General features: G+C 46.9%; 1 protein-coding gene across 4 annotated transcripts in view; it reads left to right on the top strand.

Annotated features, from left to right (window-relative positions):
• Positions 1 to 11,603, top strand: part of RNASET2 (ribonuclease T2) — a 74,266-nt gene extending 62,663 nt beyond the window's left edge. For all 4 annotated transcript variants that reach the window (XM_054558448.2, XM_063725089.1, XM_054558449.2 and 1 more), the window contains 4 exons: positions 1,829 to 1,942; positions 6,739 to 6,784; positions 9,757 to 9,831; positions 11,316 to 11,603. In XM_054558448.2, the coding sequence (XP_054414423.2) occupies positions 1,829 to 1,942; positions 6,739 to 6,784; positions 9,757 to 9,831; positions 11,316 to 11,519 (439 nt within the window). In that variant the 3' untranslated portion in view covers positions 11,520 to 11,603. The remainder of the gene's footprint in view (positions 1 to 1,828; positions 1,943 to 6,738; positions 6,785 to 9,756; positions 9,832 to 11,315) is intronic.
• Positions 11,604 to 14,686: the final 3,083 nt, after the last annotated feature.

Here is a 14,686-nt window from a genome sequence, read left to right as displayed (position 1 = left end):
TCTGCGCTTGGTGGGTGAGTCAGGGCATCTCTCAGCACAGAGGGCAACACGCTGAGTCACTTCGCATTGGTGACTGACCGTTTTGATTCTTAAAAAAAAAGATCCAGTCCAAGTGAAGTGTGAGTGAATGTCGTGAGCTCCGTGAATATCAGTCTATTTCCAACATCTGTTGAGTTAAGCTTACTCCAGGAATAATGATGGCTGACATTTACTGTTTATTTTGAGCCGGGAACTGTTTTCATTCATGTGGAAGGGCTCAGCACACCTCATCTCACCTGCAGAATTACCCCTGTTTTATAGAAACTAAGTCACCTGGAATTCAGGTTACATTTCAATTAGCTTAAAATAATCTCCTTTTTCTACCTCATAGGATATAGGAAGTTATCAGGTAATTCGCTCTGGAAAGTCTTCTAGATGAAGACAGTTACTCATCCACTTTTATTGTTCCTGTTTTCAACTTTTCATCACTTTCTGAGACTTAAATCGATAGGAATTATTTAAAACTAGTATTTTGGATGAATTTTGCCAATGAATTAATGCACATTTAGATTGTATTTTTAAGACTGCATATAAGTGCTTTATAAGTGGTTGCATGAATGTTATTTATTAAAACGTCATGAATTCATCACTAATAAAGCTGAGGAAATCTGATTCCCATTTTGTCTTTTCATGCTAACGATGATAAACATCTGAGTGACACGCCAGTCATTCTGAAGGTGGCTGTCAGTCTCATCAGCAGTTGATTGGATGGCAGCCCAGTGCAGTGGGAAGGGCGCTGACCTTGGAGTTGAGCGTGGCCTTCAAGGGCAGGCTCTGAGTGACCTTCAGCAAGTCCCCTGGCCCTTCTGGGCTTCCATTCCCTGTCTCTAAACTAGCAGTGATATTTTCACCTTGCAGAGTTTTGAGAACCAAATAAAGAATGTGAAAGATTTTTGTAAACCTTTAATCTGCAGTAAAATATCAGGAATCATTATCAGTGACCACATTTTTCTGGAATACAAATTGCTGTTCATGTGCAGCCCTTTGGTTATAGGCTATTCAGTTGTTCTTATTGTCCTCTATATAGAATGGATGCTTAAACTATAATTTGTAGAAGCTGAAATGGAAAATGGGCCTGAGGTGTTTCCTGGTAATTAGCTGTCCTGCCTTTCCATGGCTGGTTGCTTAGAAATGACAGTTTGTGCCACTCTGCGAAATTCCCTGGCTGCGAAGCACCCACTCACTGCAGGAGACCACACGTTGCTTTGTGAATCAGTGGGGGTTGGGGCAGCAGCATGTTCTTTTTTCTCAGCTTTGATTTGTTGTTAATTGAGCAAGCTGTAATTGTGGACGTGAACTGAAACTGATGATTTAATCGTGGGGGATTGAAATAATTGCCTATGTTGCAAATAAGGAATTTTATCCTTCCTACTTTGTAAAAGAAATGACATGCCTACTGCATGGGAATAGTCTGTGCTAAGAGAAAATATGCTTGAGCATTTTAATTGGGAATCAGTTTCACTTTTTTTTTTGAGACGGAGTTTGTCTCTTGCCCAGGCTATAGTGCAATGGTGTGATCTCGGCTCACTGCAACCTCTGCCTCCTGGGTTCAAGCGATTCTCCTCAGCCTCCTGAGTAGCTGGGATTTCAGGCACCTGCCACCACACTCGGCTAATTTTTTGTGTTTTTAGTAGAGACAGTTTCACCAAGTTAGTCAGACTGGTCTCAAACTCCTGATCTCAGGTGATCACCCCCTTCAGCCTCCCAAAGCGCTGGGATTACAGGCATGAGCCACTGCACCCAGCCTGTTTCACTACTTCTAAGTGGAGGTTTTTTCTAATCCTCACAGGAAGCATGAGTGGGAAAAGCATGGGACCTGTGCCGCCCAGGTGGACGCGCTCAGCTCCCAGAAGAAGTACTTCGGCAGAAGCCTGGAACTCTACAGGGAGCTGGACCTCAACAGGTGGGTGCGCCCTTCCCCCACCTGCACTTCCCAGTGGGGATCTCTGCTGTCGCCCAAGCCTGACGGCTGGATCCAGGGGAGTGGGTGTAGACCGCACTGCCCTCCAGCAGCTTCTGCATGTGCACTATTCGGCTAGTGGGATCATTCCTGAGGAATGTTCTGGGCCTACCAAGCCTTTCCGGATCATTCTACATCACGATCACACAGAGTGGGTGCAGAGTATTGGGATGCCCATCTGGGCACCATCTCATCATCAGAGTCGGCTGTAGGGAAAACTAGGACTCTAACCGGCATGTGCCGTTCTCAGCCATGATTCCTGATGAAGGATAGTACATTAACAGGTCGTTTCCTTAGAAAGACGGAACCTCAGGAAGTCTGTAGGTCTTTGCCGCAGAGCTCCTGGAACAAGCAGGCAGGAAAGAGATGTGGGCCAGGGTTCTTTAAGCCCCAGAAATGACCCAAACCTGCCTGAATCGTCCCTGCCTGCCCTCACCTCTATTCTTGAGAAGGGGAATATGTTGTCACCACTTGAGCCAGTTGACTTGTAAAACAAAGTGCCTCCCGAGTGCCACACCCAGCCCACTCACTGTCCGAATCTGGTTGCTAGAGAGCCAGGGTGTGCCCTTACGTCTCCGTCGGGACGTTTCAGGGTGTCAGTGTCTTAGCTGCTCTCACTGACCTTCATCATAAGAGGTCATAATAAACCAGTGAACTCGTTGTGAAAAACATGACAGGCAATTGCACAGCCTCTGTGTTGCTGCTTTTGGAATTTACGCAGCTTGTTTTAGAGCAATTCTCCTTCAAATCAGAATAATACCAGGAGCCTTAGCTAATCAGCTGTATTTAAGGTTTCTGAATCAAAACTGCTTAAAAGATGAATAAATCTCCATTGCTTATCTAGACATGTGCTTTGCCTCCTCAACGCACAAAATCGTCTCACACAGATGGTCTGCTGTGTCATCTGATGAAACGCGGTCTAACAGCTGCGACTTGGGTGGGTTAGAGCTCAGGCGCTGATGGAAGAGGGGCTTGGCACGGTTAGTGCGGATCAAGATTACATCAAAGAATGCCCTGTGAATAAACTTTTTTAAAAATCACCTCCCAGAGCTCGTGGCATTAGGTGTGCCTTTTCATCCTGGTTCTGACACTAACTAGTTATACAATTTGTGTATCTAACCTCTAGATCTTTTTTCCATGCTGTAAAATAAGTGGATAGGTTGCCCTCAACCCTGAAGTCTCTTCTAGCTCTTAAAATCTGCACTACCAAGTACATACACTAAGAAACGTACACAGACCTATACACTTTGATTTGTATATAGTTTGTGTATATAATTTGATCTATGTAATTTAATCTTAGGTTTTTAATAGAGGAAGCATTGCTTTCTTGCAGTAAGAGCAATATTTTAGGAAACATTTTCTCACCCAAAAAATGTAGCTAATTAGCTGTTCAAAAATCATTATGGGCCGTGTGTGGTGGCTCATGCATGTAATCCCAGCACTTTGGGAGGCTCAGGTGGGTGGATGACCGGAGGTCAGGAGTTCAAGACCAGCTTGGCCAACATGGTGAAACCCCATCTCTACTAAAAATACAAAAATTAGCCAGGTGTGGTGGTGCATGCCTGTAATCCCAGCTACTTGGGAGGCTGAAGCAGGAGAATGGCTTGAACCCAGGAGGTGGAGGTTGCAGTGAGCTGAGATCGTGCCATTGCACTCCAGCCTGTGGAAAAAGAGCAAAACTGTCTCAAAAAAAAAAAAGTCATTATGAGGATTAACCAAGAGAGTGTCTTGGGTAGCTCCTGGAGCACAGGAGACTTGCAATTAAAAAGAAAGTCTGACATTGCTGAAAGACTGGCAGGGTAGGACCCACTTTGGAGATGACAAGAAAGATGCCCTCTGTTTCAAAATATAGGTCTCACAGTCCTGACCCTGCTGCAGAGTGCTGGTGTTTTCCAGGCTGACTCCATAAACCAGTTCATTTAATCAAACAGAGAAAGGATAAATAGATACTGCCGAAAATTTTAAAACCAATTATCTAAATAATTCATCTCTGTATCCAACAAATAGTTTATTAAGTGGCTCCTACTTACACTTGTTGAAACTCAGTAGCTTTCCTGCTATGGTTTGGATGTGGTTGGTTTATCCCTACCAAATCTCATGTTGAAATTTGATCACCAGTGTGGAGGTGGGAGGTGTTTGAGTTGTGGAGAAGGATCCCTCATGAATAGGTTAATGCCCTCTTGCAGGGGTGAGCGAGTTCCCACTCAGTTCTCCAGAGAGCGGGTTGTTAACGGGAGCCTGGCACCACCCCCACCTCCTGGCTTCCTCTCTGGCCGTGTGATCTTGTACCAGCTCCCCTTTGCCTTCTGCCATGAGCAGAAGCTTCCTGAGGTTCCAGAAGCAGAATCTGGTTCCATGCTTCTCAGACAGCCTGCAGACCCCTGAGCCAAATAAACCTCTTTTTTTTTTTTTTTAATAAATTACCCAGCCTCAGGTATTCCTGTATAGCAACACTAGACAGAGTAAGACACACACACATACACGTATACACACACACACACACACACACACACAGAACACCTGCAAAACTCTAAGTCCTGGAGTCCCTGTAGGGATTCAGCAGAGCCCAGTGCTGCCCTACCATTGCTGTAGATGGGAAAGTTGCGTCCTCCATTCATTCATTCATTCATTCATTCATTCATTCAGTAAATGTTCACTGAGGGCCTGCGAAGGCAAAGCACTACTGAGAGTATGTTTGCTAAAACCTATAAAGAACAATTATAGGAAAATTATATTCTTAGTTTCTCCAAGGGAAATCTATAATTCTTAGTGCCTTCATTTTAATCTAAAGATAAAATTAAGAAGTAAAAATTTAAGACCCCCTCATTTTTCCTTGTAAACTGGCATCACAAATTATCTTTTTCTTATAGGTTGGCTTTTCAAATTATCATAAACTGAAACAGTCCAGGCACAGTGGTTCACGCCTGTAATCCCAACACTTTGGGAGGCCAAGGCGGGTGGATCACGAGGTCAGGAGTTCACGCCCAGCTTGGCCAACATGGTGAAACCCCGTCTCTACTAAAAATACAAAAATTAACCGGGCATGGTGGTGCACGTAATCCTAGCTACTCAGGAGGCTGAGGCAGGAGAATCTCTTGAAACCAGGAAGCGGAGGTTGCAGTGAGCCGAGATCGTACCACTGCAGTTCAGCATGGGCCATAGAGCAAGACTCTGTCAAAAAAATAAAATAAAATAGAATAAAAAACTAACATTTTTTTTCTTCACTTCATAATATGAAGGCAGCAAACCTGAAAAACCACAAATCATCTTGAAGCAAAGTTCTCAGGGTTCCCATAGACACAGATGAGCTGATGGCACATGCTAGAGTACCCACAGATAAAGACCTGGGATGAGTGTCGAGCTCATCTCAACTCAGCAGAAAGCATGATGCTGGGCTAGGTGCTGCATTTCCCCACATCTTTCTCTCTTTGCCTTATTCCCTTGATCACGCAAGTCAGGAGCATGCTACCCAATAGACATGTAACACGAGCCACAGATGTCATTTTAAATTTTCTAGTAGCGTCATTAAAAGCAGCAAAAAGAAACAGGTTAAATTAATTTCAAAAATATTTTATTAAACTCAATATATCAAAAATAGGATCATTGAAACTTAGGATAAATATTAAAAAATTAATAAGCTAGTTTAAATTTTTTTTTTTTAACTGCAAAGTCTGAAACCTGTTATTCATACAACACCAACAGCTAGGGTAGGCGAGGACCTGTAGGTTCGGGCAATGTCTGGGGCTGAAAGGACCCTGGCCCGGCATCTCGGTCCTTGTTCCAGGAAATCTGTGGCCAAGAGAGTCTGACAATAAGTTATTGCCCACAGAGGATGTCTAAGTCTTTGTGTCCACTCTGTGATCGTGATCTAGAATTTTCTACCAAGGCTTGATGGGGAACTAGGATATTCTTCTGGAATGATTCAGAATTTTTACAATGTACCTTTATAATTTAATAAGTGAATTCTGTGTATGGTAGTTTGGTAGGATTCTGTGTAGCAATGCTTTAGGAGGTGATTGAAAGCTGTAGGGACTTAACATACGGTTATGTATTGCTTGGTGATGGGGTATAAAATTGTCATTATGTGAACGTCTTGGAGTGCACTTACCTAGCCCACGCCACACCTATGCTTTGTGGTATAGCCTGTTGCTTCGAGGCTACAAACCTGTACAGCATGTGACTGTACTGAGTACTGTAGGCACCTGTGTGTAACACAGTGGTAAGGATTTGTATATCTAAACATATCTCAACATAGAAAAGGCACAGTAGAAATGTGGTCATATGGGACCGCCCTCGTACACGAAGGCCTTCACTGCCTGAATGTCGTAATGTGGAGCATGACTGTGTTTAAAGATTTGACCAAATGCAGTTTACCAGGATAAGCCTGGAATCCAATTTCAATTGCTGTCTTTTAAAGCAGGTGAGGCAAACGGGTGGTGCTGTGTGTGCCAGCTGCACTTGGTGGTGGTCCCAGCGCTCCCATGCTCAGAAGGAGTCAGGAACTGGAAAGGGTGCCTGCCTGGAGCAGTTAGTGTGTGTGCTAAGGGGTGGGGAAGGCGGGGACTGGGAGCCATGTATTTGCTGTCCATGTTGACACATTTGTTGCATAAAGTCATAGAAAAAAAGCACTTTCCTTTAAGAGTGTCTTAATTTTTACCATGAAATATGATATCTGAAAAGAACAAGAAAGGAAAATGGACCTTCGTTATACAGCTAACTTTTTTTAATTTAAATTTTAGTGTGCTCCTAAAATTGGGGATAAAACCATCCATCAATTACTACCAAGTAAGTCTTGCTTTTGCTTCTTTTCTCGTGTGTATCTCCCGGGACCTCCAGCAGGGCCATTTCAGCCTCTGAGTCAATGGGCTGTAAAGTGCCCCAATGCAAACCCCCTTCCTACTTAAATGTTATCATTTAAACAGATTTTATTTGCATTTTATTTTCCTGCACATGTTGAGTATGAGCTGAAGGCTGCTTAGACCTGTGATTTGGAAGCACAGATTTCACGGCTCCTTTTGTGAGAAGCGTGTGCTTCAGGGTCCGGCAGAGTAGGTGGAATCTGCAGTTTGAAGAGTCACATTCACTTTTATAACATAGTCTTATATTTGTTTGTGGTTTGTTTTCATAAAATTGTGATTTGTTTTATGATAAAAGAAACTATAGACATGCATGACAAGATGTTATTAGCTGGTAAGCATATACAAATGTTGCTTTTGGCCAGGTGTGGTGACTCACGCCTGTAAATCCCAGGACCTTAGGAGGCTAAGGCTGGAGGATTGCTTGCGGCTAGAATTTCGAGACCAGCCTGGACAACAGAGTGAGACCTCTAGAAAGAATTGAAAGTAGCTGAGCCTGATAGTATGTGTCTGTGGTCTCAGCTATTCAGGAGGCTAAGGTCAGAGGATTGCCTGAGCCCAGGACTTTGAGGCTGCAGTGAGCCATGGTCGCCCCACTGCACTCCAGTCTGGGCGACAGCCAGATCACGTCTCTTAAAAAAAAAAAGAAAAAGTAGTTGTTTTCAACTCTTGGTTGCCTGTTTTTGTAAACAAAATTGTATTCCTTTATTACCTGGGGATGCTTGTGCTCCCATGGTGTAGTTGCAGTAGAGACCAATGTGTCACCCACAAATCCCGGGATATTTACAACGTGGACCTTTACGGAGAATGTTTGCAGACTCTTGCCTTAGAGAAAGATATCAGATTCTTTGAGATAGTTTTCGTATTTATCGCAGGTTGTGGATTTAGAAAAAGGTTGAAAGTCACTGATTTTAGTAGTTCTGGGGTGATGGCTGGATGTTGAACAATTATTTTGGTATCTTGACAGTTTGTGAAATAAATTGGCAACAGTGTCTTTGCTCTCAGTGGTGTCTGCTTACCTGTGCAGCCATTTTTCCAGGGTGTGGGGAGCAGTGGACTTGAGGAAGGAGTCTACCAGCCCTTTCCAGACTCCCCCACAACCCCAACCCCAGGAAGCCGTAAGATGATCGCTTGCAGGGCCCTCACCGTCCTCACCTGGACTCGTGCGAACAGATGAGGGGAATGTGCCTGCCATGTTTGCCCAGAACTTGGTGTTCAGGGAACTGACTCCAGGGGTGGTAAAAGCCACAGCGACCACACATTTGCTGAGCTGCTTCCAGGTGCTAACGGTGCTTGGTTGGGCATCAGAAACAGCACGGTGGATACTCAGAGTCCTGTCCTTTGAAAGGAGTTTGATTTATCATCAGGAGAGATGTTTTGCCTTTGCATCCAGCATCCAGCCACTTATCCACCCTTCTGTTTTATGGGAAAATCAGGGCTGCGGGAGCACCCAGGAGAGCTGCCAACCCAGACATTTCCTGGGAAATACGTTGCTGAGATGGAGGCCTGCAGCCTGTCCAGGCCCTGAGGGGAGTGGTTCAGTGGAGCAGAGCTGGGGGCTGGGGGCTGGGAGATACGGGACCAGTTGCCTCTTGAGGGGGCTCAGGGGCAGAGCAGGAGGGTTGGGAAGGGGCCGGGTGAGAGCCATAGACATGAGGACCTCATCCTCCAGCAGCGCTGAGCTCTGAGTAGGCCGGGGTGTTTGCTTGTTGCTGTCCCTGTGGTGCTGGGGAGAGACTAGGGACAGAGACCCTCCGAGTAGGCCACATGGTGGGGGAATCTGGGCCTATGGCTATGCAGCTGGAGAGGAAGGGATAGTGTGGGGAGCTTGGACTTGGCCGTTTGGGACAGGGGGATGGGAGAGGCAGAGGTCCTGCCTCGGGCCTCTATAGGAGTGACATTTGCTGGTGTCAGAAGCTTGGCAAGAGGGGAGGATGATCAGACCCTGCGTGGACAGTTCGAATTGGAGCTGTCTGCACTGTTCAAATTGGAGCTCTGCAGAGTCCAGGAAGAGAGTTCTGGATGGGAGGGAAGCCGTGGAGTGGAAAAGACGGCTTCCAATGGAAGGCAGTGAAAACTCGCCGTAAGGGAAGGAGAAGAAGGAGGCCAAGGAGATGGGGCAGGAATGGCAGCTGGCAGCCAGGCGGTCAGCGGAGCAGCCCACAGGAGAGCTTCGTGGAAGGAGTGGACAGTGTCTGAGGCAAGGGGTAAAAGGCATCTGCTGGAGCTGGTGACCCCAGCTCGGTGCCCCCCAAAGCCAGAGCACGAGGCTGAGAGGATGCAGGTGTCCTCCTAGGAGGTTTGACTCAGAAGGCATGAGGCAGAAGCAGTGGGGGAGGACTCCCTCAGTAGTGCGAGGAGGAGGCCCCTCGTCCAAGAGGAGGTTGGAGCACACGGGGATCTAGGTTTGCAGTTTCGGGACCGGTAGCTGAGGGGTCCCAGGGCCTTTCTTCTGTGAAGGAGAATGTGTCCACCGTGGGGAGGGGGTCGGGGGAGAGAGAGACTTCAGAGTGGACAGGGCTGAGAAAGCTGTATGGGCCGCGAAAGGCAGAGTAGTTGTTGGTGGATGAGGGTGACTGTAGCAGGTGGCGTTTCAGGTGAGACAGCTCGGGGCCCAGAAAGACACCGGGAGGAGGAGAGCTCCGCTCTCCAGAGAAACAGGAGCAGAGAGAAAAACAGAGCCTCAGCGAGCAGCTTGTGGTCTGGGGATGAAGCCCAGGTTGACAGCATCCTCTGCTTTGCTGGTGGAGGTGGGGGCATCATTCTCACACCTGTGCTGGGTCCCGTCCCTGCCAGCCAGGGGAGAGCAGGACCCTGCCACTATTGTGCTCGGGATAGTCCAGAACTGTCAGATCTTTTCTGTTGAAGTTTAATTTCTAATACACTTGTATTTAAAATCAGGTTGCAGATTTTAAAGATGCCCTCGCCAGAGTATATGGAGTGATACCCAAAATCCAGTGCCTTCCACCAAGCCAGGTTGGACAGCTATGTTTTGTCTTCATTTTTTTCTCAAGAAGACAGGCTCTACTTTCCTGATGGCCTTGTCTTCACCATGCAGTTCCCAGGGGCAGACTTGCATTTGTGCTTTTGTGTCTGTATATGTGGGCATGTGGTGTGTGTGCATGAGTGTGTACATGCATGTGTGCATGTGCTGTGTGTGCATGAGTATACATGCATGTGTGCATGTGCTGTGTGTGCATTGTATGTACATGCATGTGGGCATGTGCTGTGTGTGCATGTGTGTACATGTATGTGGGCATGTGTGGTGTGTGCATGTATGTACATGTATGTGTGCATTGCTGTGTGTGCATGTGTGTACATGCATGTGGGCATGTGTTGTGTGTGCATGTGTGTACATGCATGTGGGCATGTCCTGTGTGTGCATGTGTGTACATGTATGTGGGCATGTCCTGTGTGTGCATGTGTGTACATGTATGTGGGCCTGTCCTGTGTGTGCATGTGTGTACATGTATGTGGGTATGTGTTGTGTGTGCATGTGTGTACATGCATGTGGGCATGTCCTGTGTGTGCATGTGTGTACATGCATGTGGGCATGTCCTGTGTGTGCATGTGTGTACATGCATGTGGGCATTGCTGTGTGTGCATGTGTGTACATGTATGTGGGCATGTGTGGTGTGTGCATGTATGTACATGCATGTGTGCATTGCTGTGTGTGCATGTATGTGGGCATGTGTTGTGTGTGCATGTGTGTACATGCATGTGGGTATGTGTTGTGTGTGCATGTGTGTACATGCATGTGGGCATGTCCTGTGTGTGCATGTGTGTACATGTATGTGGGCATGTGCTGTGTGTGTGCATGGGCCTGTGCCTCTGTGTGCATGTGCATATGAACCTGTTCATGTGCTGTGTGTGTATGTGTGCACATGTGGGCATGTTCTGCATGTGTGCACAGGCCTGCACATCTGTGTATGTAAGCATGCATGTGTGTCTGTGTGAGCACGTGCTGTGTGTGAGCGAGCATGGTTCCTTGACAGCATGCTAGGACAGGGTTTGTCTTCTTGCTGATCTTTAACAAGAATATACCTGTTCTTTTAGCAATAGGGTACTGTTGCCCTTTTGGCCTACAAAAGCCATTTCTTCTCCTAATATCTTGATAGGTATGTTGAGTGCTGTTGTATCTGTGTGTAACTTTGTTAATTTTCTCTAAGTTAAAAGCAGAGGCTTTTCACCAGGGCACCAGGCTGGCCTCTGGTGGTGACCAGGAGATCCAACCCCCAAGCCCAGCTCCACTGCCCACAAGCTTGTCAACCTGGGGCCACCCATTCCAATTTAGTGCACATCAGCCTTCTGCTCAATGAAGGGGTCCATTCTTGGAACCTGAACCTGTGGTGTGGAGCCTCTGCTTTTGTTATCTTCAAGTTCTACAAGTTCATGATCATAAGACCTTGATGATAATCCAAGATCTGAATTCTAAAGCGTCTTTCATTGTTTACTTTTAGGATGAGGAAGTACAGACAATTGGTCAGATAGAACTGTGCCTCACTAAGCAAGACCAGCAGCTGCAAAACTGCACCGAGCCAGGGGAGCAGCCGTCCCCCAAGCAGGAAGTCTGGCTGGCAAATGGGGCCGCCGAGAGCCGGGGTCTGAGGGTCTGTGAAGATGGCCCAGTCTTCTATCCCCCACCTAAAAAGACCAAGCATTGATGCCCAAGTTTGGGAAATATTCTGTTTTAAAAAGCAAGAGAAAGTCACAAACTGCAGCTTTCTAAAAAACAACTCCAAAGTGAAGTCTCTGTTTGCTTTGCTGTTTCCCCTCCATGCCTGTGAATTGGATGTTGTGGTCCACGTAGAGTGAGTGCGTGTGGCGTACATGGGGAGAAAGGAGCTCTCCCACGCCTGAGTGGCTGTTTTGTGCTTTGGATAAAGCTCACAGATTGTTTTTTTCTACTCTATTAAGCTCTTCAGTGCCCTGGTAGATCAGGCAGGCATACTTGGAATTTAGACAGATGGCACCCATTCAGGGGACTCTCTTGCTCAAGTTTTCCCCTCGGAGCCTGTTGCCTTCTTGGCACAGGGACCCTGTCAAGACGAAGAGCATCACTCATGGAACCCATGCTGATGCCTGGTGGGCCTGGGGGGTGTCTCTAGCTCAGACTGGGTCTGTTCTGTGTGGCCAGAGCCCCAGGACATCGTTCCTTAGCTCCGTTGTTGGAGGCCTGGTGTGGTCACAGGCGTGTCCTAGAACGGTGACTTTGCCCCTCCTGCCCTAGGAGATTTGGGTGTATTCACGGAGCAGCCAGCCCCTGTCTCCATCAGAGCAGTCTCTTCCGGGTTACTGGAAGGTCAGTTTCTGTCAGGCCTCACTTCCTTCTTTATCAGAGGGTAGCCAGGTCCCTGCACTGATATGTATTTAGAAACGTACATGGAGCCCCCAGCGAAATGTGCCTACATTGTGTGTTCCAGAACCAGAGGTACCCTTACCTTCTAGATATGTGATGACATGGCTGTCACGTCAGGCAGACTGCTGCACCCATGGTCTCGGCCTGCCGTGCAGGGATTTCGCTCGTGGAGTGAGGCGTCTGGGGGCTGTGCAGTGGAGCTTTCCATGTGTTGTTAAGACAACCTGTTAGCATTGTCTTCTCCTGTGTCTCCTGGCCTCTTCTCTCTTTAAATCCTTTTCTCTGTTTGTCTTAATCACATTAACATCCTATTTATGTTTATTCAATATACATTTAAAATAGAACTTACTATGTGCCAGGCATTGTGTTCAACACGTGAAATATTTAATCCTCAGAATAACCGTATTGTCAGCATAATTTACAAAAAAAAAAAAAAAACAGCTGTATCAATGCCTGTGAATATTTGGCTTTACTCGCCCATTTAAAGAAGAGATTTTCAAATTGGCTGAAACCAAAACCTCACTTCATGGTGTCTCCAAGACAATCTGAAATGCAGAATGTTCAGAGAGAGACAAAGGTTTACCAGGCAGATGAGACAGTGAGAAAGTAGGTGTTGCAGTCCTGATCCTAGACTAAGTGGCCTCTGCGTCCCCCTCAGGCATTAAAGGAGACGCAGGACGGCCTCTGGCCCTCTGGAAAGGAGCTCTGCAGTAAGAGCCTGAGACAGGCAGCACCCAGCCAGGCCTGACAGCTTCTTCAGACAGACAGAGTGAGATGATCGGGGATTTGATGGAAGCAGTCCCTTTATTTTGTCTCTTCTGTAATAGAGGGAGGGGCTGAGCCCTCTTCTGCAAGCTGTGGGGAAGGCTAGGAGCCCAAGGGTCCAGGGTCCCCACCTTGTCATTGTCCCTCAGCCCTTCTCTGAGCTCATTTCTGTCTCCAGTGTTTTTCTGTTGGCTTGGCAGGGCAGGATTTGTTTCTGTCGGGAACTGATGATTTGTGTTTGGATGCCTGTCAGAGGGACAAGATCTGATTTGTTTTGCACCTGGAAGGGCATGATTTCCTGCATTTGCTCTGCGTCCTCAGGGAGTGGGTATACTTTAGAGTGTGGCCCCTTAAGCCTCAGAGCCCTTTAAATGATGTCAATTCTTTTTTTTTTTTTTTTTTTTTTTTTGAGTCATTTTGCAAACACAGGGATCAAGGCTTGGGTTTTATCTTCATTATTCCCAGAGGAGCTGGTGGATTTGAACAGACTTCCTATTCAAATTGCATTTATTTTATAGCCTTGGGGGGTCAAGGAAAGCAGCTCTTCAGAGGCTGTCTGCAATCCGGCTGCCTTTGCGGTTTTTAAAGAAGCCATTCTTTTTTTTAAGTAGCATGTATTCATTATATGAGTCTGAGCATTTGAGGGCGGACGGGGACGCCAACAGGGTCGCATCCTGGTGGGAGGTGTGGGCTGCAGAGTGCTGGTTTCCTGCCATTGTCACGTCAGCTAAATGGAAGAAAGCACTGGTGAGGGGCTGGATGGTTCAAAACATGAGCACAAGCAAATGCTTGGTTCTCTTAATATTCCTATTTTGGCCTAGAGCTCAGTAGTACGTAGAACATGAGCGTTTGATAACCTGCATCAGATCACGTAAGTATAAGGCACTCATGAGCCGCAGGAGACAGAAGGGGAAGACTGCGTTTAAGGTTCAGTGACGGAGATCAGATCCAAGCACATGTTTTTACATCATTAAACAAGTAGGTCATGTGCATTTTCCAGATTCAACTCAGGAAGATGCAACTCTGACCACATGGTTCTCGCTGTAACACTGGGCGGAGGTGACTGAGAAACGCCTCCCATGTGAGCAGGGTCTCAGGCTCGTATGTGTGGAAGGAGGAGCAGGCCAGGCTCTGGGATCAGAGCTGGGGGTACGAGTGTCTCCCAGGGGGGCAAAGGAGCAGGCATATCTCAGGATGGAGAGCAGCCAGGAGGGGCAGCTGGCCCGGGTCTCAGCCAGAGCAGGCCTCTGCCTGGAGCATCTCTGCAGCACCATGGAAAAGAGGATGGGTGGACTAGGCCACAGGGATGAGTGGAACTTATGGTGGAAAAAGACCCATAGGTAAAAGTGAAAGAAGAAAACCAGGTTCCCATGAAACTCCTTCAGACCAGCCCCTTCTCAGCAGGGCTATTGCTGTACCCAAGAGCATTTCTCTTGGCCTGGGAGGGGACAATGCTTTGTCACCTAGAAAGCAATGCCTCTCTCCAAGCTAGTAGTGGAAGATCATTATGTGCTTGAATTACTAACAGTAGCAATTGTATCATATTCAGAACTAGGTATCTTTTCTTTTTTTTTTTTTTTTTGAGACTGAGTCTCACTCTGTCGCACAGGCGGTAGTGCAGTGGTGCGATCTCGGCTCACTGCAACCTCTCTCTCCTGGGTTCAAGCAGTTCTCCTGCCTCAGCCTCCCAAGTAGCTGGGACTATGC

This window comes from Pongo abelii, chromosome 5 (genome assembly GCF_028885655.2).
Source record: "Pongo abelii isolate AG06213 chromosome 5, NHGRI_mPonAbe1-v2.0_pri, whole genome shotgun sequence".
Lineage (NCBI taxonomy): Eukaryota > Metazoa > Chordata > Mammalia > Primates > Hominidae > Pongo > Pongo abelii.
This window is presented reverse-complemented; position numbering and strand designations above follow the sequence as displayed.